Source organism: Rhineura floridana, chromosome 8 (genome assembly GCF_030035675.1).
Source record: "Rhineura floridana isolate rRhiFlo1 chromosome 8, rRhiFlo1.hap2, whole genome shotgun sequence".
NCBI lineage: Eukaryota > Metazoa > Chordata > Lepidosauria > Squamata > Rhineuridae > Rhineura > Rhineura floridana.
In genome coordinates, this window is record NC_084487.1 from 81,503,886 (window position 1) to 81,527,166 (window position 23,281).

Here is a 23,281-nt window from a genome sequence, read left to right on the forward strand (position 1 = left end):
CACCACGGCCGGCAGACACGCTTCGCGATGGGACTGAAGCTCGCGGCGACGCGACGCGACGCGACGCGACGATCGGCTTCGGCGGCGCGAGACGCGAGAGACCTCCTGCCGCTGCCTGCTATAAATAACCCCTCGCGCAAGAACTTAACCCGCGAGCGGCCCACGCCCTCCTCCAGCCGCTCAGGCTGGCGTGACCGTAGAGGGTTTTCCCAGCTGACATCCGCTGCCTCGGTTGCTTCTCCAGGAGGAGCCTGTGGCGGCGGGATGGCTCGCTCGCTGGCTGCCTGCGACAAGGCCGGTTGCAACTAGAATCGGAGCTCTCACAGGCAACCGCTGCTGCTTTTGCTCGCTCGCTCGGCCTTAGAGCAGAACTAGCGGGGGCAGCTTCGATTCGGAGACATGGGGTTGGTGAATGGTGCGCGCCAGGCCTAAGGAGAGAGGCTGCCCCGCTCCACTCCAAGATCGAGTTTCTTCCTCGCGTGCAGCCCGCACCTGTTAGTAAGTCCCACGGAACTCCCCGACCTTCATAACCTAAGAGGCGACCAATCAGCCCCCACAATCGATTTTCAGGCCTGGAACTGAACATGTGCAGAGTGCCTTTGCTCATCGGGGCTTAGCTTACGTAAGAAAGCAGCCGTTCGCCTCCTCTCCCAACTTGATCTGCTACCATAATAGCATCAAGTCCAGTTGGGGGCCTGTTCCCCGCCGGCTAATGAATATGGGTTCGGACTAGGCTCTTGCTGGGGATTTTCATTAGATGAGTGAATATTTTTGTATTGCTTTGATGTGTATGAAGCCTGAGGTGGGATGTCTATGTCACCTACTTTTAGGAACTGCATAGAAGACAGAATTTCACAGAGACAGACAAAGTGTTGCAGCTATGGGAAAAGCTGCATTTCTATGGATCCCTCAAAGGGACAGAAACCAGCTTGACCTATAGATGTAACAATCCTATTCTTTAAATCTATCAGTAACTAATGGCATATCAGGCAGTGACCAATGAAGGCAAGGCACAGCAAAGGTCCATATGTTGCAGGTTGGGGGTGGGGGTGAGGTGCATGCACATCTGTACAGCTGCATGCTCAATGTGCTCAAAGACACAAGATAGCCACTTAATACTATCATATCAGTGGATCCTGGCCCACGCAATCCCAGAGGCTGGGGACAGATTTTAGCAGCCCCAAGTATAGTGCTGATTCCCAGAGGCCCCTACTCTTGCCCAAATAGCAAATGACAGCCACATATATGGCAGAAAGTAAAGGAGGGCACTTGTGGAAACATCAGGGGATGTCCCCTGACCTGGCGGAAGACAGCTTTTCTCCTTTCTAACCAACTTGCCTTGCGATAATTTTAACAAGAGTTGGTATAACAATATTTAAATCAAAAATAAACCAGGTCCTGTTTATTTTCCCCATAAAACTCAGTAAGAAATGCCAAAAACTGACTCTATGCCACCTGCATAGAAAGCTCCCTGAGCTCTGTTTCTTGGTTACATTACAGTGTGACAAACAGAAGTAACCCAATAACTGTGATGGGCATCAGGGAAAAGACAATTCCCCTTGATTCCGTTGTAAAATCAGCTCGGTTATTACAAGCTTCTTTGGCAAGCATTTGGGGGAAAGCTCTGTTTTTCTCCAAGCTTGTAATGTCGGTGTACCTACACCGACAGCACAACAGATGTGCCAGTGGTATTGTGGTAAATAGCGAAATCATGATTTGCCCATGCCCCCAAGAAGAGTCATTCAGATATCACACACACCACAGAACAGCAGCACATAGTATAATACCCAGTTTATTAGGATCAGCAGGACTGCAATCCTGTGAATAGTTTCCAGGGAGTAAGCTCCATTGAACTCAGCGGTCCTTACTTCTGACTGCATAAGGTTCACCTTATAAAAAACACTGTTTAGCAAAATGTGTTCAGCCAGATAAAGTGCAACCTTGGATTACAAATGCAAACAACCTTACAAATAAGTGTTACTATTTGAACTCTAGTGTATAGTAAAAACCCCACCAAAGAAAAGGAAAGAAGTATTCAGCCTCTTCTTCTTTATTTTCCTCATTCTCTGATTTCTCCGTGCTTAATTGTTGCAAACTTTTGTCACCTCATTCACTTGCCAGAGCAAGGGCCAGAGCAAGGTTGGTCCATCAGTTACGCTGGTGCTCCAGCAGATGACAGTCTAGGTCCTGCCCTGAAAAAAGAATACCTTGAAGCTGCATTCCCTCTCCACTGCATTACTGAGGCATGTGCATTATTGCATTGCTCCCCAGGAACTGTTGTTTGGAATCAGCTCCTCTGAACCCACCCCATAACACCAGCCATATTAGAGCCACCTCCCGGCCCACTTATGCCTGGGGCAAAGGAGGGTTTTAGACCTTAGATGCAATCACACAAAACAACCACACAAAACAATTGCAAGATATAGTCAACTGTCTGGAATTTATTGACTTTCAAAAGGTTGTTTGGTGACCTGGTGATCTATCTCACAGCAATCAATGAGTAAGGACTGCTGCACATGCACCTACCAATTAGCTGGCTTTGTAGATGGTATTTAGTTGCACAGCTATCAACAAGAGTTGTATGGGGCTCATGTTACAGAGCCTCTGTGCATATGCCCTCAGAACAGCTGGGTTTGGGCATCTCGTCTACTGAAGATTGAATGTGCATACTTGGCAATCTCATTTGACATGCCTGGTCAGAGAAGAACTTCTAGGAAAAGCTGTAACTCAGTGGTAGAACAACTGCTTTACATACAGAAGATCCCAGGTTTAATCTCTGCCATATCCATCCAGGGAGGAAACCTTGGAGAACTGTCTGAAACCTTGGAGAACTGCTATCAGCCAGTGTAGACAATATTGAGCTAGATGTAGCAATTGTCTCTGACTCAGTATAATGCAGTTTCCTACGTATCTAATTTCTAATGGAGCTGGGCAAGTTTATATACCAAAGCAGGTAATTTCATGTCAGCAACATCACTAGCAACTGGCTTTCCTACTTGTCTGTATTCACTTTTAAAGATGCAAAGTGCTTTGCTATCCTTATCTTAGAACTGAAGTCCTATACAACAAGGCTGAGATACATTACTAAGATCAACTTCCTACAGCAGTTAGACTACAACTCCCACCATGCATCTGAAGGGCAACAGCTCCCCCACCTTTCCTCTATGCTATACAAGTTTAATGTATACTGCCACTGCTTTATTTTTTATTTGGGGAGCGGGGGGGGATAATTCACAGTTGCAGCCTTCAACTCTTTGAGTGCGCTTTGCAAAAGCACCCTTGAATCAAATGAAATAAAGGGATGCTTTTGCCAAGAACAGAATAAATGTTGCTTAAAGTATGTAGTAGCATATATATTCCAGCCAAGTCCTTACTCCAACTGAAAGCATAAAAATCTTTATTTTATAGCAGAAGCATAAAGGGAATATTCTAAAACTTGTCTTGAGCTGACACTGCACTTGTAAAATACTCACAACTATGGTGGTTATACAGGCATCAGCTACCTCAGGGGAGAGCAAACTCGCAGGATCTACTATGTCTTTTACTAGAACCAGGGTCAACCCAGGACATTGGTAAGGCTATCAGTGGCTACTAGCCATGATGGCCATGCTCTGCCTCCATGGTTGGAGGTAGTATGCTTCCAAATACCAGTTGCTGGAAACTGCAGGAGGGGGAAAGTGCTCTTGTGCTCAGGTCCTGCTTTTGGGCTTCCCATAGGCATCTGGTTGGCCACTATGAGAACAGGATGCTGGACTAGATGGGCCACTGGCCAGATCCAGCAGGCTCTTCCTATGTTCTTATTTTGCTGCCCCCTCCCTTTCCATGTACAGAAGCTAGCTACTCTGGCAGTTGAATCTTTTTTCCAACGCTGATGATGGGGCAGCATCCTCTACTACATGTGTGGTAGAGAGGGCAGGTTAGGTTGTGTGGCACACACACATCTGTCCTCCAATTGCTCTCCTCTCTGTTCCTCCAGCATTTGCTGCCTCACTCTCCCTAACAGTAGGGCCAGCCCCGACAATAGGGCCAACCCTAAGATCCACCAGTTAGAGGGTGGTGCAAAAGATGTACCCTGAGAATTAACGAATTCTGAGCTCAGAATTTTGTTTTCAGTACTAGAACAGAATAGAACTCAGTCTTTTCACATAAAAATTCTCCGCTGGTTACCCTAAGCTTCTTTTAATGTCAGCAGTACAATTTCAGAGGGGGTGGGATGGGGTGGGATGGGGAGGAGACTCATATTGTTGCTGCTATTGTTAGACAATTGGGAGTCAGAAATTCTTGCCAACCTACTGCAAATCATCCAGAGAACTACCAGTAGATCCTGATCTACAGTCTGCCCAGCCTTAAGCAACATTGTAATTTTACACTATGCACTGTGTCTATTCACCCCTGTATCCTGGCTTTACCACTAGCTTTTAAATTTGTCAATTCAGCTGAACCACTGTGGTGTCATTTACAGGAAGGAGAAAAGAAAGCAAATTGCTGCACAATAACTTTAGGACATAGTGTTCTCTTCAGGATGTGAAAGTCCATAATATGCATTTGGCTTTCAAGCCATAGTTTTCTGAAGTAGCAAAATAATCCCATTATCAGTCAATCCTAACCAAGGTTATTTATCCTTGCATTAAAATTAATTATAAATCTGTGTTGATCATTTTTCTGTGAAGTAAAGGCAGACATTAACTGTAACATTTAGATCACGTTTTTCTTAAAAAGAGAAGACAGGTTACATTACTCATTTCATTTATCCTCACAAAAGCCCAAAGAATGAGAGATCCAGAATATACATTAATTATTGTTGTTACTATGATTATTCATATAAAGTACCTGAAAGGAAGAAAAATACAACCAAATTCAGGTACCGTTGTTAGAAGTTACAAAATCTCAAGTGGCATTATCTGATCTGAAGAGATAAGGCTCCCTGCCTTTACATGCACACGCTCATGATATATTTTTGAACTAATTTGTCTTCAGGTGAGCCTTGGTGACTTTTTAATTTATCCTGTCAGGTGTGCAATATGTCCATATAGTTTCCTGCTCATAAAGACATGTGTTTGTTGGAGCAAGCCCGTTTATGAGCTTGTCATAAGATAGTGGTGGCTATATATTATATTATGGAGTGCCTGATTTATGTATGGCCTATGCCATATTTATCTCTCGTCTCTCAGCAGCTTTTGAAACTGTCAGCTATGGTATTCTTCAGCAGCATTGGCGTAAAAACCAGTGACAGTGCTCTTCACTGGCTCTGGTTTTACCTAGTCAGCAAATTTAGATGTTTGAGAATCTAGCCCACATCTGCACCTTCATTTAAAGCATTATTATACCACTTTGAGCAGACATGGCTTCCCCCAAAGAATCCTGGGAACTGTCAGAGTGGTTTAACAACCAATCCCTCTTCCCAGGGAGCTCTTGGAATTGTAGCTCTGTAAGAGGAGTAGGGCTCTCCTAACAACTCTCAGCACCCTTAACAAACTACAGTCCCCAGATTCTCTGGGAGAAGCCGTGACTGTTTAAGATGTATAATAGAGCTCTAAATGTAAGATGCATTCTGTTCTGCCAGCCATGCTGTTTAACATGTATATGAAATCACCGGATGAGTTTGTTCATGGATTTGATGTGAGATGCTATCAATAAGCCGATGACATTTCTTTTCATCTAATCCAAATTTGGAGATGGATGTCCTTGACAGGTGCCTTGTGTCAGTAATGAGCTAGATAGGGCTGAAAGTCAGTCTAAACAACACAAAGATACCAATGCTAGGTGACTCAGAAGATGGTATCCACCTGGTTCTTGATGAGATAACACTATCCCTTAAAGCAGGCATGGGAAATCTCCAGCCCATGGGCCTAATTAGGCCTGGAATGGGTCCCAATTGGTCCACTAGGTGTTTCTCCCCAAACCACACCCTCCTGTCTCACACCTAATCTTATATGTGTGATGTCAGGTGTGGCGGTAGAGATGTGGCTGCCTTATAATGAGCTCCTGATTGTTCATTGGCAAGGGCAACTTGCTGACACTGCCAATCAGCTGATCTTTGAAAAATCAGCTTCATTGAATGTCTAAGCATTCTCATGTTATGAGAGAGGGGGGGAAATTCCTCCATCCACTTTCTCCATGCTATGCATACTTTTTTCAAGTTCTAGCATGTCACCTCTTACCTTTCTCTAAAATAAAAAGCCCCAAATGCTGCAACCTTTTCTCATAGGGGAATCGCTCCATCCCCTTGATCATTTTGGTTGCCTTCTTCTGAACCTTGTCTAGCTCTACAATATCCTTTTTGGGGAGAGGTGACTCTCAGGTTGACCCCTGTAATCATGAATATGATGCTTGTGAAAAAACAACATGTGATTCTTAGCTTTTACAAGATAGCATGTGTTTTATACTGTTTTAAATTTAAATCGTGTTTTATATTGTTTTTATAAGATCTGTTTTAAATTGTATTTGTTTTGATGTTTTAGTTACTGTAAACCGCCCAGAGAGCTTCGGCTATCGGGCTGCATACAAGTATAATAAATAAATAAATAAATTACCTGAGAAAATATTATTTTTTTGCCCCAGGGCCGATCCTGCAGATGGCTCAATGAGACCTCCATCCAGCTGCACCCCCACCCCAGGGCAAGTGGGGGTTGAATTGTTGTGCAGCATGCTAAAAATCTGTTGTGCCAATTTAGTTCACAAGTGATAATACTGAACCTTTTAATGTATTGCAATTCAGCAGAGTCACATTGCAATCTTCCTTTACAGCTTCTTTGTTCAAGGAAGGACTCCTTAAGGTCAGTTACAGAGTGTCATTGAAAGCTGAACAGGACCTAATGATGTCATCCACTTCATCGGGAATTCATTCACTGTTCATTTTCCAATGTAATATATGCCATCATTTGCCAACAATGCCCCATAGGACAAAGAGGCTAGCTTGTATGCAAAAAAATAAGCAAACCCAAATCTGACATCAGAAAGGGATAGAAAAACCAGTAGAGAACCATTTCAAATCCCACTGAAATAAATGAGTCTTATTCCCAAATGGACTAGGAAAAATACACTTCTTTTTTTTAAAAAAAATGCTTTGCTCATGCAGGAACCCCATCATATGCATATTCATTTACCCGTGGTGGCATAAAGCTCAGTGGGCCATATTTCCAAGTACGATCAACTACCACTGCAGTCTCACTCAGAAGGAAATCCTATTTATTATAATAATGATAATAATCTCAACAAGACTTAGTTCAAAGAAACAGGCAACTAGGCCAGACTCCTATAGGCGGATTAACATGGTTTACTTGAAAGGATGAAATCCTAAACAGACTTATTGGAAGTAAATTCCATTGAAATCAAGTTTGCAATCCTGTAAGGCACACTTACCAGGGGTTAAGTCCCACTGAAGCAGGGCTTACTTCTGGGTAAACATGTACAGCAGGGGTGGGAAACCTCCAAACTGGGGGCCAAATGTAGCCCTCCACTCCTCTGTCTGACCCTCAGAACTCTGTCCAGACCATACCCCTCGTTCATCCTGCTTGTACTCAAGTTTTTTTGCCAGGCTGGAATGTGTCGTTGAACAAGCCTGTTGCTTCTCTGACGGAGAATAGAGACGGGTGCTGAATGTGTGTAGAAACTAGCCTACTGTACAAAGGTAAAATTTGCATGCATTGCTCCACCCACTTTTTCATCTGGCTCCACCCACCACCAGCATGTGACCCTCATAAAGTTGCCCAGAAGGGAATGCAGCTATTGGGCTGAAAGACGCTTTCCCGTCCCAGTGTATAAAGATTGCCCCGTTAGGCTGTAATCCCACATACACTTACTATGCAGGGAGTAAATCCTATTGAATTTATAGTGACATGCCTAAGATTGGGTCGTAACTTGCAAGGGGGTCCGGCTTGTTGATTTCAATGGGGCTTATTTCTAAGAAAGCATGTTTTGAATTACAGCCTACGTTTAGCAGCACATGGCGGCACTCCCTGCGGCTCCCAGGCTTAATCCCGGCACAGCAGCCTTGCCGGAAGGAGCAGCCGGCTCGGCAAAGGAATGCGAGCCGCTGAGTGGCGGTGACGCGTCACGTGAGCATCCCAGGCTGGTGTAGACTCCAGCTACACCTACCTTTGCCCCCTGCCTGAGAGGTGGCGATTCACAGAGACAGCTCAGCGTCATGTCCCACCAAACCGGCATCCAAGGTACTTCACCTCTCGGGGGAAAGATCTGTGGCTTCGGCCGTCTCTCCCTTACCCTTTGGCTCTGGATTCCTCGTGGGGCCCACCGAATGGCCCCAGGCGCTCTCTCGCTTGCTCGCTCGCTCTCTCTCTCTCTCTCTCTCTCTCTCAAGTGCCTGCTGTGCTCCGCCAGGTGCTGGAGATCGGACCAAACTGAATTTACAATTAACTAGCTGTTCTGGACTTTGAAAGTCTTGATTTCTCCTTATCCACGGAGCTTAATTATAATCTGCGGATCCTGGAGCCAGTTTCCCCTTGTGATGCCGTTAGAGAAGGAAGGGTGGCTCAGCCTCTGAGTATGTGCAGAGTGCCTTTCGCTGTGTATCCCATGAGCCATCCTTACCCACTGGGGGAAGGGGGTCCAGGTCAGAGGATATGAATTCCAGACAGTCAAGCTGGAGCCCCGGCATACATACGCGCACATCTCTCTTTTAAGATAATAACTATTGCCCAGCGACTGTGTTGTTGCTTACTGGGGACTCACGTCCAGGTTCGGGCGACTGAGCCCTCCCAGAATTCCATGTGAAACGCCTGGGCCTTTTTAACGACAATGCAAAGGAGAGAGTGCAGAGCGAAGTGTTGCCAATGGAGTGGTGATATTGGGGGGGGGGGTGTCGTTGCGACGTGAGCAGATGCCTCTTCCTATTAAAGCTTAAGTGGGAGGAGGCTGGCGGTGGTCTCCTTCGACCTGTCCCTGCCCATTTACTCGGTGACTCACGCGCAGAGGCTTTGATGCTAACTGCAAGGGAACTATAGCGAAACCGAGGAGCCGCTTCTGGCTGCGATCGGCAAAGTTTTTCAACTTTCGCGTGCTTGCGTTTCGTTCCAGAATACCGTATATGGGAAAATGACAGCCTGGTCACAGTAGGCGTGTGTTAAATGGGCAGAAAACCCCACTGAATCCAGTGGGATAGACTTCCCAGCACAGGAGCAGGCTGCAAAGTTTGTTGCAATCCAGGAATGCCAGTAAGGATCAGTGAATTTCCCGGTTGTGATGTTGATATCAAAGCATGCTGGATTAAATAAGGTTAGGGTACATAGGCAGAAATGTGGCAGCTAAGTAGTATTAATTGTATTAATAAGATATAGTTTGCAATAGCATGGAGAGTCAGCAATGAGAAAAGCTTCACCTGTTAAATTCCTGGTTTTGTATGTTGCTGTTATGTGCCTTCAAGTCAATTACGCTTTACGGAGATCCTATGAATCAGTGACCTCCAATAGCATCTGTCATGAACCATCCTGTTCAGATCTTGTAAGTTCAGGTTTCTGGCTTCCTTTATGGAATCAATCCATCTCTTGTTTGGCCTTCCTCTTTTTCTACTCCCTGTTGTTTTTCCCAGCATTATTGTCTTTTCTAGTGAATTATGTCTTCTCATGATGTGTCCAAAGTATGATAACCTCAGTTTCATCATTTTAGCTTCTAGTGACAGTTGTGGTTGAATTTGTTCTGACACCCAATTATTTGTCTTTTTCGCAGTCCATGGTATGCGCAAAGCTCTCCTCCAACATTGCATTTCAAATGAGTTGATTTTTCTCTTATCCCCTTTTTTCACTGTCCAACTTTCACACCCATACATAGAGATTGGGAATACCATGGTCTGAGTAATCCTGACTTTTGTGTTCAGTGATACATCTTTGCATTTGAGGACCTTTTTTAATTCTCTCATCGGTGCCCTTCCCAGTCCTAGCCTATACAGTTAAAATATCCCTGTTTTTTTGGGGAGGGGGGAATGTTTGCAAGCCTACTTCTAAGATCTGCACATTATAACCATCTCCCGGTGTCTTTGGCCACTGACAGTAGGACTCAACAAGGGGGTTCTTATGTAAAAGCTGTTTAAAACCCTGCAAAACATACTAGTATGTCTTTTGAAAGTCCATGGTGTATCATTGTTCTGATTAAGACATCATCTTGGCAGCAGTATTAGGATTAGGCATGTTTTTTAACCAGCTATCTGAAAACTCCTTCCCTTTCTGAACTCTTTCCCAAAACATTCAAAAGGAAAGGAGGGACCTCTGTATGTGAAGCTGGTTTGTAGAGCGGACACAATACAGTGCTTTGCTTTCCATATGCCTAAGGAGACAAAATATCAATTTACACTGGGTATAGCTCAGTAACATTCACGTGACTCTTTTTGTACGTTGGTTCCTGTAGGAAAAGGTTTTATGTTGCTATGCATGTCTCATCCGTTGAGTGTCAAAGTTAGGCAGTCCAAGACACATTTTTAAAATAAGGATTTATCCTAACCCCAGCCACATTGAATTCAATAGGACTTGCTTCTGAGTAGATGTAGTTAGGACTGTGCTCTTTGACTGCAATTCTGTTCACACTTACCTGGAAGTAAGCTCCATTGGACATAATAGAGACTTGCATCCTGGTTGTAGTTCACAACATACTTACTAGAGAATAAACCATACTGGAATACTGGGTTTACATCTGAGTAAGTATGCACAGGGTTGCATTGTTAGTGCTATTTTGTAATGTTTGGACTTGTGATATAAATGTTAATGCAGATTTGATGCAGACACTACTTGGTTTGCTAATCCAAAAGATATTGTAAAACAGAAACAATGTATTTGATTGGCTAAACCACAGTTTAAAAAGTAAGTTTTAATTATGTGAAACTTTTCATAGGGAAAGTTAGTTTATTTTCAGGTATATCTGCCACAAAATCATCCTGGGGTTCTCTGTACAGTATATTGACTCAGATTTGTGAAAGTCCCCTTCTGTTGTTGGTTTGTTTGATAGAAAGCATTCACCTGACACGGTTCTGCTGTGAACAGTAGATTAACATTCTCAGGTTTATAGCCAATATGCTCAGAAAACCCTCTCAAAAACTCTCTCTAGATGTCAGGTATTATGGTTAAAGTTAAGCTATGATTTAGGTTGACAGCGTCATATGAACAAACAGTGTAGCATGGCAGAAAAAGAGATTTAGTAGAACCAAAGTGAACTTGCTGTATTAGGTAGTATAGTCCCATGGCTGAACCACTATCTTGATGAGCTGCTAATTATTATTATTATTATTTTATTTATTTCATTTGTTAGTCACCTAATACCAAGTGGTCTCTAGGTGACTTACAACAAATTTTAAAAACATACAGAAATGTAAAACAAGGATCATAGATAAAAACATATACAATCAATAAAATCTAAAGCTCTTCAATACAATAAAAGCACAGTAAAAGTACTGACATACATAATAGCCAATATAAACTTAGAAACCCACCAAATAACAAAATAATTGGAATAACACACATCAAGGACCAAAGGCCTGAGTAAAGACAAAGGTCTTTGCCTGGCACCTAAAGATGGATAGAGAAAGCACCAGGCATGTCTCCCTTGGGAGAGCATTCCACAGCCCAGGGGCCACCACTGAAAAGGCCCACTCTTGTGTTGCCACCTTCTGAGCCTTTCCTGGAGGGGACACACAAAGAAAAGCCTCTAATGACAAATGCAGGGTCCTACATGGAGAGGTGGTCCTTGAGATATTGAGGTCCTGAACTACATAAGGCTTTATAGGTCAAAACCAGCACTTTGAATTGAGCCCGGAAACTAATTGGTAGCCAGTGCAGGCATGCCAGAATTGGTGTTATGTGCAGCCCAGTTTACCTCGGTCAACAATCTGGCTGCCAAATTCTGCACTAGCTGGAGTTTCCAAACTTTCTTTAAAGACATCCAGACAGGGGTGCAGCTGGGTCACCAGTGGAAGCTGATGGAAGACACATTATGGCACCGAGGCCACTTGAGCGTCGAACAGTAACGGATCCAAGAGTACCCCCAAGCTACGAACCTGCTCCTTCAGAGGGAGTGTAACCCTATGCAGAGTGGGCCGCAACACTTCCTGTTGTAGCCTACACTTACTTATTCAACTTGTTTACCATCTTATATTTCCAGTGGTTTACATAACTCACCAGCATGTATGATATGCCAACAACTCTACTGATGCCAGTGAAGAGATGTAGAATAGAGGAGAGTGTGTTTGCAGAACAAAAAGGATAACATAGATGATGCTCTTACTTTAATATTGCGTAATAGTCTTGATCTATAGAATTTTGCCCTGTTGTTTGTTAAAGATGCAGCTGTGCCCTTTGTACAAATGAATGGGTTTCAAAAACTTAACTAGAGTGCCTCGCATATCTTAATTTTCTTTTCTTTTGTATTTTTTCAGCTAGCGGAGAAGTCAAAGAAACCTTTGCTAGAGCAAGAAATGGGCAATACAGGTTTTTGAAAATAATTATTGAAAATGGTAAGTGTTACTTTCCTAACCCTCTCTTTTCATCCAGAGAGCTGCATAGACTGAGTAGAGAAATCAGTGTCACTTCCCTTCTTGTATGCATTGGTGATTTTACCATTCTTGAGCAAGAGTTACTTTTTAATGGGATTTGCCTGAATTTTATCTACCTTCGTATTAACTGTGTAATTAAATAAAACCATAAATATAAGTAACAACGTTATTCAATATGTGTTAACTCAGAAGCAAGTCTTCTTGCATTGTTACTCCAATGTAAATGAGCATAGGATTCCAGCCTTAGAGTACTTTTTACAGTGCTTTGCATATAATATATCATTTCGCTAGCAGGATGTTCCTTTCAGAGTCGAGGAGAACCAACATTCTCCAGAATCTTCTGGTATCCTTGTTACTTACTTCTTGGAGTAAAGAGAGGAGGAAGTGGAAGCTTGTTCCCTAAGTCACCCATGATAGTATCTCCAGAGCTAAGGAACATCCAGATAGGACTTGAGTTGCATATATCTTTGTTTCCATATTCCTATTGCCTTTGTCTTCACAAGAGCCTAAATTCTATACTTGCATTATGCAAGGATGAGTCACCTGATAACATTGTAACACCAGGTAGTTGAGGTGTGTGTGTGGGGGGGAAGATTAAACACTCTGGTTTTGCTGAAATCGGTACAGTTGTTCTGGAAAAATTAGATGAACACACAATCATTTTCTTGTGTGTTGAATTTCTGAATAAATGCAGATCTTATGTTGCCAACTTAAGAGTTTCAACGGTTTTAAGTTCTACTTAGAGTAGACCCACTGAAATTAATGGTATGACTAGAACTTTGTTGGATACAACCCTCAGTTTATGTATGTGTTTTTTTCAGACTGTAACCCTATGGTCACATTCCACTGATATTTATTAGGTGCTTAAGAAACCTTAATTATTATTATTTATTTTTTATTTTTTTAATTAGGAGTGAGTACCAGCTACAAAATTTGGTTCGGTGCCCAATTTGGCTCAGACCAATTCAGAGGCTGCCATATTTTGCTTGAGGGTCATTCTCCCCATCAGCTATTGGAAAATAGCAAAATGGATCCCCCTCTTGGCAGAAGAAGATGTGATCTGCAGGCATAGTAGCCCTTCCAGAGTGGATAATGCCTGCCAAATTTCAGGATAACACCTGCCAAATTTCAGGCAAATAGGTCCAGGGGCTTTTGTGGCACCTTTGAAATGTGTATGTACATTTCCAGAAAAGGAACAGTCTTTGACTTTTTTATTTTTGGCCAGAAGTTGATTAAATTTGCAGGCAACGTTGCCTGAAGGCATGAATCCTGGCAAATTTCAAAAGGATTTGGTTTTCTTGGAAGAGCAGCCATTAATAATTTTGGGATGGATGAAAAAGGAATTTCTCTGAAAATAAGTCTGCCAAACTGCAGGCACATTTAAATTTAATTTTGGGGTGGGCAGATCTAAAAGGGATTCACTTTCTGGGTAAGAGAATTCCCTTTCATTAGAAGTCTGGTGTCTGTCTCCCTTAACCCTAGAGACATAAGTTTTGCTCTTGTAAAGCTGTTCCCTCCCCCAAAGCACTGGGATTGGAGACCATTGGTAAAACCATTATTTCCAAATAAATGTATGTATGTAACAACAGAGCTCTTCCATGCCCTCTCCTTACTGTGCTATTTGCGCTGCCTTCCTCCATCATCATCATTTTTATTATTATTTATTATATTTGTTAGACATTTTCCTCACTGAAGTGACTCAAAGACACTTACATTAAAAAAACTGGATAAAAACACAGATAGTCAATAAAATCTAAAACTCATTAAAAGCCAAACAAAGATATACATAATAGTCAATTAAAACTTACTGAAAGCTTAAAACTCATCAAACACAGAAAGAGTGGCTGGGACCACACACATAAGAGTCAAAGGCCTAGGTGAAGAGGAAGGTCTTCATCTGGCACCTAAAGATAGCATCAACCGCACCTCCCTGGGGAGAGCATTCCATGGCTGGGGAGCTACCACAGAAAAGGCCCGTTCTCGTGTTGCTACCTCCCAAGCCTCTTGTGGAGGGAGCACACAAAAAAAGGTTTCTGATGACAAACACAGGGTCCAGGTTGGTTCATACAGGGAGAGGCAGCCCTTGAGATATTGAGGTCCTGAGCTGCATAAAGCCTTATAGGTCAAAACCAGCACTCTGAATTGAGCCCAGAAACTAACTGGTAGCCAGTGCAGTCATGCCAGAATTGGTGTTATATGTGCAGACCGACTTACCCTGGTCAACAATCTGGCCTCTGAGTTCTGCATCAGCTGCAGTTTCTGAACCATCTTCAAAGGCAGTCCTATGTATAATGCATTGCAGTAGTCTAACCTAGAATTACCAAAGCAAAGGCAACAGAAGCTAGCCAACACTGGCCAGACAGGTTCACAACTGGGTCACCAGTCGAAGCTGATGGAAGGTATTCCACGTGACCGAGGCCACTTGAGTCTTAAGTGACAGTAATGGATCCAGGAGTAACCCCAAGCTACAAACCTGCTTCTTCAGAGGGTGTGTAACACCACCCAGAGCTGGCCATAACCCATCCATCCAGTCTAGAGAACCACTCACTAACAGTGCCTTGGTCTTGTCTAGATTAAGTTTCAGTTTATTGGCTCTCATCCAGTCCATTACCAAGGCAAGACACTGATTTAGCACATCCACTTGTCACATCTGCAAATGTAAAGGAAAAGCAGGGCTCTGTGTCATCAGCATATTGCCGACAGTGTACTCCAAAACTCCGGACAACCCAGTGGTTTCATGCAGATATTAAATAGCATGGGGAATATATAGTAATTGAACCCTGAGAAACCCCACATTGAAGGTTCCACTGGGCCAAACAGCATTCCGCAAGCACTACCCTCTGAAAACAGCCATCCAGGTAGGACTGGAACCACTGCAAAGCAGTACTGTCCACTTCCAATCCAGATAACCACTCCAGAAGAATACCATGGTAAATGGTATCGAAACCACTGAGACATCAACAAGAATTAACAAGGACACACTCTCCCTATCTCTTTCCTGAAATACATCGTCTTACAGGGTGACCAAGGCAGTTTCTATGCTAAAGCTGGGCCTAAACCCTGCTCTCCCACCCAGGTTTCAGTAATACAGATCAGGTTGGTGCCCTCATCCACAATCAGGTTGTGGATAAGGGAAATCTTATTTAAAGCCAACCTGGCATTCAGTAGCAGTAATCACAGACCTGAAAGCTGGCTGATAGGACAACCACCATTCCTCAGGCTGGAGAGCACATGGCACAGCCAGTCATTGTCACACACACACAGCCAATAAAACTTAGAGATAATAGTTTTTGCTTTCACAGATGTTTCTCTGCAGCATTTTTTGAAGTCTGGGCCACAAAGTACTTTGGGGGTTCTTGCTTCAGCTTGTGCCACCTTGTAGAGAGGTTGTTTCACCTACGAGAAGCCCAAAATTCCTGAGTCATCCCACTTCACCGTGGGATTCATCTGAATCTGATGCACACCTTTTTTAAAAAAAATACACCATCTCTCGTCAGCCCTTATTGAGACCTTGTAGGCTACAAAGTATTTTTTTCAGCTGTTAATCTAAAACTTGTTTCTTTGGAGGTCAAAACAGTAAATTCTGGCTCAGAAAGTTTTCCATGTATATTCAAAGAAGCAGTTTTATACTGGGGTTGTTCAAGGATAAATTGTAAATGCTTGATTTCCTCCTTAATTCCTTATATCAGTCCACAATTTCTAAATTCAAAATTGGACCTCAAAAATCTTTTTTAAGAAAATGACAAATATTCATAAATCTATATAGCTATAAATATTGCATATTTGAGAATTATACAATCCAAGCCTTCTGTATTTAGAAAACTAGCATTCTGAAGTGTAACAAGCCCTGTTTTATATAATTTAAACTTCTGCCTTTCCACCAATCTGTAGATCAAGTTGATTAGTCTTATCATTTCTATATTCTGTTGTATTTAAATAATTTCAGTAACAATCCACTATATACTGAGTAGCTTTGTAAACACAGGACAATACCAGTTTTTGCTATCGTCAGTCACATATCAACTGTATCTATCTTGACAGAACAGCTTATTGTGGGATCTGCTAGACAACCCGGTGAATCCTGGGAAAAGGATTATGATTCCTTCATTCTTCCACTCCTTGAAGACAAGCAGCCGTGTTACATACTTTATAGATTAGATTCTCAAAACGCCCAGGGATATGAATGGATTTTTATTGCATGGTCACCAGACCATTCTCCCGTAAGTAAAGGAATGAAACCTCTAGTGACTTATAAACGCAAGTTGAACCCTTCAAACTATGATCGATTGATTTAAAAACAAAACAACTGACTTGCTTGTAAACTAGGCCTGGGCAACCTTGTTGGACTTCTATTTCCCGTCAGCCCTAGCCAGCATGGCCAGTGGTCAGAGATGGTGGGAGTTGTAGTCCAGCAAAATTTGTAAAAGTTGTTTGTTCTCACAGCAAGTCATTGGCTCTCCTTCCCACTCTCCTACACATCTCTGCACACGCACCCACCTAGCCTCATAGTGCTCTTCCGCATGGCTGTGGGCAGCATGGGGAATAATTTAGCCATGTGGATGAAGCCAATCGTATGAGCATGGGCTAACAGGCAACCAACTGGGAGGCAAAAATTAAGTGGAAAACTTAATTGGTCCCATGAACGTGGTCGTGGCATTCACACATCTTGTGGCTGTGTGGAATAGCATCCTAGTGCAATGAAATCTGTGTGATTGTGTGTGGGGGTGGTGGGGCTTCTATATCAGGCTTACAGTTGAAAGAATCGAGATCTTCAAGCACTATACATTATGGGAAGAAAAGAAAAAACAATATTCTCTTTTCTAACCAACAAGGTTCGTCAGAAAATGTTGTATGCAGCTACTCGGGCAACTCTGAAGAAAGAGTTTGGAGGTGGCCATATTAAAGATGAAGTGTTTGGCACAAACAAGGTCTGTATTCTTCAGAGGGTGATTTGGCAGAATTTCTCTCCCATTTCTATGTGAAACTGAAGGCGCATAAATCCTGTGCAGGCATTATAGCCCACACAGGAACAGGAAGCAGGGCTGTACTGCTGACATTGTGTGTTTCCATCTACAGTAGGTCCTCCCCCAACATCTGTGTGTACTGTGTGTAGGGAAGAAGCTTTCACATGTATAGCTTACAGGTGTTTGTGCTATGTGTGTGAATGTCAAGAAAGGAGTCTGTTGTGTTGTGGCTGGGGCTATTCAACAGTAGTGCTGTTCCTGTGTTCATCATGTATTTATGGCCACAAGATCCTAAACTGGAAGGCTTTGGATGAAAATTTTGCAACTCATGAAAATAGCTGATTTTTGTGTTTTCAGGATGATGTTTCGTTGAATGGTTACCAAAAGTACTTAGTAACTCAGTCTTCTCCTGCCCCTCTGACCGCAGCAGAAAAAGAACTTCGACAGATCAAGATTAATGAGGTAGTGCACCCAGGTTTGGGATTTCTGACATGTTGGAAAGACAAAAAGCATGCCATAGGCAAAACAATGAAAAATCTTCTGACAGTCTTTGAAGGGTTGGGGACATCTAGTCCCAGTCATGTTGTGCATAACCATTAGCACTACAAAAGCATCTGCTAGGCATTGCTTGGCTTTGAATATCTGCGACTACTTGCTCACATACCAAGTGCGGGGAACTTTTGACCCTCCAGATGTTGCTGAACTGCAACTCCCATCACTCCTAGTCATTAGCCATGCTTGCTGGGGCTGATGGGAGTTGTAGTTCAGCCACATCTGGTGGGCCAGAGGTTGTCCACACTTTCTTACAGGAGTTTCTTCCAAAAGCTAAGGTAAAACAGTATGCACAAGCACTGATGTCAGAGACTAAAATTTGTCCTACAATGTTCTGCATGCATTTGTGTGATGAGAAAATCAACATGAAGATCCTATGTGCCTTAAAGTCTCTCCTCTGATAGTTTTTTTAAATCACTTTCTGATGTCTATTGAGCATATTAGTGAACATATCTCATCCACTTATACTTCTCCATATGTTCTCTTTGAATTGATCCCCTTCTCTCTTTCACATTCCACTCTCTTGTGTCACCCATATTTGGCGGGCTGCTGTTTCCTTTTAATGAAGAAAACTCTTTTTAAACCCTCATTACGAAACAATGGTTGTAATGGGTAAGAAAGGGTATAAGTTTTAAGATTAGAAATTTTACCAGTAGGATTTTCTGCTCTCGCATGCATATTTTCTGGATGATTTCACTATGAGTATAGAACAAATGAGTTTTACGACGGTCACCTTTTCTAAGCTGCTTTTCAGAGCGGCTCTCTTTTTTTCTTTCTAGGTACAAACTGACGTCAGTGTTGATACTAAGCATCAGACTCTGCAAGGTGTAGCATTCCCTATAGCTAAAGAAGCCCTCCAGGCGCTGGAAAAACTGAAAAACAAACAGCTTAACTATGTGCAATTGGTAAGTACCTGGTTTCACCCTTAGAACATAATCCTGAAGATTGCCAATGTGCAGATTTCTCATTGCTGTTGTTGGAAATGGGAAAGAGACTATGTTCTTCAGGATCCTAGCCTTTGTATCATGTTTAACTATTAGAATTCTGGATCTTATTTCAAGTCTTGACTCCCCCTCCCCCGACTGCTGTCTTTCTCTCTAGTATTTTATATGAATTGGAGAGGCTCTTGTTACCTATTGTTATGACAACCAATATTATATATGCTAACAGCAAATTGATATGAAAAATGAAACGATCGAACTGGCTAGTACACTCCCAACTGAGCTGAAGGACTTGCCGGAAAGAATTCCAAAGGATTCTGCACGGTACCATTTTTTCCTGTACAATCATTCCCATGAAGGAGACTACTTGGAATCCATAGGTATGCAAGCATTTCTGTATGTAAACCTAAGTAGATTGATTAGAAGTTACTTTACTGGGGATTTTTTGTGGCCAAGAGTTTGGATAGCCACAACTGATTTTAGTTTTTTTCAGCTTTAGTATCCAGTCTACCTTAAAAAAAACCCCAAAAACTGGTCCTCAGGTCTTAGAGAGGAATTGCTTAATCTTTCAAACTTTGCAACAATTCTTGTTAAGGATTATTTGGAATAACTTCTCATCGCTTGAAACATTCTGCAGTTTTTATCTACTCTATGCCCGGCTATATGTGTAGTATACGAGAACGGATGCTATATTCTAGCTGCAAGAGTCCTCTCCTAGAAATTGTAGAAAGGCAACTATGGATGCAGATCATCAGAAAGGTAAGGGGTTATTTCATTGTTGTACTGAGCCATCTCTCAGATTTAGCTCTCTGCATGTTCATTCTCATTTTTTACTTGCAAGATGGAGGCCATCCTGTTACGTTGCCTTTGTTAGGTTGGTTCTAAAGAATTGTGAACAGATAACAGCTATTGATGTTTCAAAATAATTTGCACATGCACTAGTGCAAGGGTGTGGAACAGGACCCACCAGGTAGGCCAGATCCTGGGTTCCCCAACCCTCAGCATGCCAATGTGGCTGGTGTGATGGGCTTGCTCTCCTATCAATCACCTGATGCCAGGTGACCTGTTTTCCCTTTCTTGCATGGCTTGCCACTCTGCAAAGGAAAATCTAAGCCCAGCCAAATGGTTACTGCTGATATCCTGGTTGGCACCGACTTCAAGATCTGTTTTCTGCAGGGGTCAGCGGTGCTACTGAGTTCCCCATGAAAAACAGCGTAGCTCAGCCAATGCCAGGGAGCTGTTATAGTAAGCTTCCCCTGCCACACTTTAAGGCTCCCAATTGTGCATTGACAGTTATGAAGTTCAGCCAGCTCCACTCCTTCACTAAAGTAGTAGAGGCGCTATTTTCCGATACTTGCCTCTGGTTGTCATGCTTTGCTCTCAAGGGCCAGACGCTCTGCTTTCTTACTCCTTTCATGTGTGCAACATAGAAAAAATTAACTCCATTTGTCAAATATATGGAACAGTTGATAAATGTGCGAGTACAATACACTCTGCAGTGGGATTACCACGGTAACTTTTGAAATTCAATTGGCCATATTTGTAAACTATTGGGCAAGTTATATTCACATTTCTAGTTAACTTGTAATATACATGTAACAGGATGTCAACTTCATAGTGGTTCAGCATCTTAGGGGAACATAATAGACCTCCCTGTTCCATTATGACAGGGTTGGCTTGTGGAGGGGCATCTTTATCTGCCCCAACCCTGTAGGCCAGCCTTGACAGATGTGTGGGGCAATACACCTGTCAAGCGCATGTTACTATGGCATCACATGATTGACAGGTGGGTTGCCCCTTCCCACCTCTCAAAATCCCTTATGCTTACAAAGCCTGTTCTATGCTCCTCCTTTCAAGCTCTGTAATCAGAGCTTGAAGAGGGGGCACAGGACAGGCTTGGAACCTGAACCCTTCAATCCAGACCAAGCAGGATTGCTTTTCCTTTGCATCAGCTAATGCACTGAGGGGGAAGAGCAGGAATTCTACTTAGAGCTGAGTTCACGTGTGCCACACCCAGACAGGGCTTTAATGCCCATTGAGGTGGTGAGTGGGAATTAAATCCTGCTGTCTTGGCTGCAGGATTAAACTCAGTCCTCCTACCCATCAACTGGTGAGCAGGTGAGTGTGGTTTGAGGGTTAAGGTTGATTGGCTCAGAGGTACCCCACCCCTGCCTTAAGATCTCTGCATCATATCACTTACAGCGGTGGGGGGAGTTGAGGGTTGGGAGCTGGGCCTTCTCCTTGATGGTGCCCACATTAGAGAATGACCTCTATGGTGGTATTCTGACTCTCTCTGTGATGGTCTTCCATTGCTAAGTAAAAATGTGGCTTATCCTGAAGGCATTTCTTTTACCTATTTTATGTAGTATTGCTTGTTTTATATTTGCATTGTGCCTTCATTTGTATGCTCATTCGAAGTCTCATATTAACTGCACAAATTAATAAAAAGAATGCAGATGGATCTATTTTATTATAGTTGATAAAATGTACAGCCCAATCCTATGGAGAACTAGGTATACCTATGCCTGCTGATTTAAATAGGCTTGGAGTGAACCTAATTCTGCATAGGGTTGGAGTGTATGTTTTTAATAGCAGCCTTTCTATTCACTGTTGACAAAGTATAACTATGATAAAATACAGCTAGTTACTCTGATACGCCAATGGATAGTCCTGCACATTATTTAATATAGCACTACCAGTATGCATGGTGCTTTATAGCCATGCAAAGATTCACATTGATGGTGTTTTGCTCTCTCCCATGTGTTTCATGGACAAGTGCCATAAGACTTTATGGAACTGCCAGCAGTACAGGACCCAAATCTTTAATATTTATCCTTGTGCTTGATTTCTTCTTCTCCTCCTCAAACTCATTTAGATTGAAATAGATGATGGAGAAGAGTTGACTGCTGACTTCCTTTATGAAGAAGTTCATCCCAAACAACATGCACAAAAACAGAGTTTTGCTAAGCCGAAAGGACCTGCTGGAAAAAGGGGAATCCGAAGGTTGATCAGGGGTCCAGCTGAAACTGAAACACCTACTGACTAAATGCAGCACTAGGAACAAAGGCATTGTGGTGGGAGTAGGGAACTCACCCTAGCCTTTAGTAATGAACTGAAAGCATTCCACACCAATCTTTTCCAGGAGAAAAAAGTGACTGTGACTTTTCACATCACTTATTGGGCTATGTCATCTTACGTTTTATATGGTCTGCAACCTGTGGTTGTAATGAATTGGGTCAAAACTAAAACCAGAAGCTTGGATAAGATAAATTCTAATCTGAATTAATATCATAGCTATACAGTTCAACACTACTTTGTAATTTATTTATGCAATATATAGAGTCCCCAAATAGTTTGCAGTCAGTTTGAGTGACTACATAAAATGGATGTTTAGCTAGATATTAAGAATCTTTGTCAGCTCTATTACCTACTACATTTAGAGGGCTGCTTCTTTCTAAAAAGGTCCTCTTATCTCCACACTGAATTTTCCCTATCCTTAAGCTGTTCTTCAGTGTAACAGTGAAATACTTTTTCACTGTTTTCATACCATGATCCTAAACATTTATTTGGAAGCAAGTTCTGTTGAGATCAGTAGCCCTTTATTCCAACTAAACATTAAGATCAGGCTGTGTGAGGCTGAAACCTGATTAATTTGAAACAGGATTCCAATATTGGATTCTTTAACAGCCTTCCAACAATACATTTCTTGCTCTTGATCTGTGAGAACACTACAGTTTACATAAATTACATCTTGCAGTAAGCTTAAATACTACATAATAAAGAAAATGCAGTTCTGTAAACAACAAAGAATGCTATGAAATCAGTTTCTGCCATACAAACCATTCTGATTTAGACTACGAAAGCTGCTGTGATGCAATTGATTCAGAATACTGTCCCTGTTCAAGAGCAAACAATTAATTGAGGTCCTGATTTCTGTGATATCTAAGTAAAAAATGTTCTTAAGGTAACAATTATGAAATTGTAAAATGATCACAGCCTGAAACTAACAAATACATTTAGTTGGAGGAAACACTTTTCCCAGCTTAATGCAATCAGGTTGAGCAGTAACAATTTGTTTCTGCTGAATAAAAGCCACAGTTGATGCAAACTATGGATAAGTGCTTCCCAGCAAGTGAACAGTTAACAAAAACACCCATTGTCACTGCTGTCTATGTTAAATAATTTGTGCTTCTTACTGAGAACCCAAATGTCTTTTTTCCAACTCTTTTTAGCACTTTGAAAGTAAATTCTACTGAATTCAGAAGGGCAATTCCTTGAAAATGCACAGATGTAAACTACATTTCCCTGTTGTGGTTCATCTTTCTAACATC

At 42.3% G+C, this 23,281-nt stretch overlaps 2 protein-coding genes across 6 annotated transcripts in view; one reads left to right on the forward strand and one right to left on the reverse strand.

The window, feature by feature from the left end:
• The window catches only part of TMEM117 (transmembrane protein 117), a 299,671-nt gene extending 292,067 nt beyond the window's left edge, over positions 1 to 7,604 (reverse strand). The window contains exon 1 of one of the 2 annotated variants that reach the window (XM_061639901.1): positions 7,363 to 7,604. The gene's annotated coding sequence lies outside the window, so the exon portion shown is untranslated. Of the gene's footprint in view, positions 1 to 3; positions 441 to 7,362 lie in introns of those variants that run through there. The other variant, XM_061639898.1, reaches the window with a different exon arrangement.
• On the forward strand, positions 242 to 22,804 carry TWF1 (twinfilin actin binding protein 1). Of its 4 annotated transcripts, none has more exons than XM_061639908.1 (9): positions 242 to 498; positions 12,377 to 12,454; positions 16,535 to 16,713; positions 17,326 to 17,421; positions 17,815 to 17,919; positions 18,789 to 18,914; positions 19,180 to 19,330; positions 19,588 to 19,709; positions 21,826 to 22,804. In XM_061639908.1, exons 4-9 carry the CDS (start codon positions 17,338 to 17,340, stop codon positions 21,994 to 21,996), a joined length of 759 nt encoding a protein of 252 aa, XP_061495892.1. In that variant the 5' UTR covers positions 242 to 498; positions 12,377 to 12,454; positions 16,535 to 16,713; positions 17,326 to 17,337; the 3' UTR covers positions 21,997 to 22,804. The 4 variants fall into 4 exon arrangements, with proteins under 4 accessions (XP_061495892.1, XP_061495891.1, XP_061495889.1 ...); XM_061639905.1 differs by lacking the exon at positions 242 to 498 and adding an exon at positions 7,752 to 8,171; XM_061639906.1 differs by lacking the exon at positions 242 to 498 and adding an exon at positions 8,898 to 9,173 and having other exon boundaries at positions 16,540 to 16,713.
• The last annotated feature ends 477 nt before the right edge of the window (positions 22,805 to 23,281 follow it).

Coding starts and splice junctions, on each gene's coding strand:
- TWF1 (XM_061639905.1), top strand. CDS start 8,147: ATGTCCCACCAAACCGGCATCCAAG. Junction 12,455..16,534: donor GAAAATAATTATTGAAAATG/GTAAGTGTTACT, acceptor CTATCTTGACAG/AACAGCTTATTGTGGGATCT. Junction 16,714..17,325: donor GGTCACCAGACCATTCTCCC/GTAAGTAAAGGA, acceptor CTAACCAACAAG/GTTCGTCAGAAAATGTTGTA.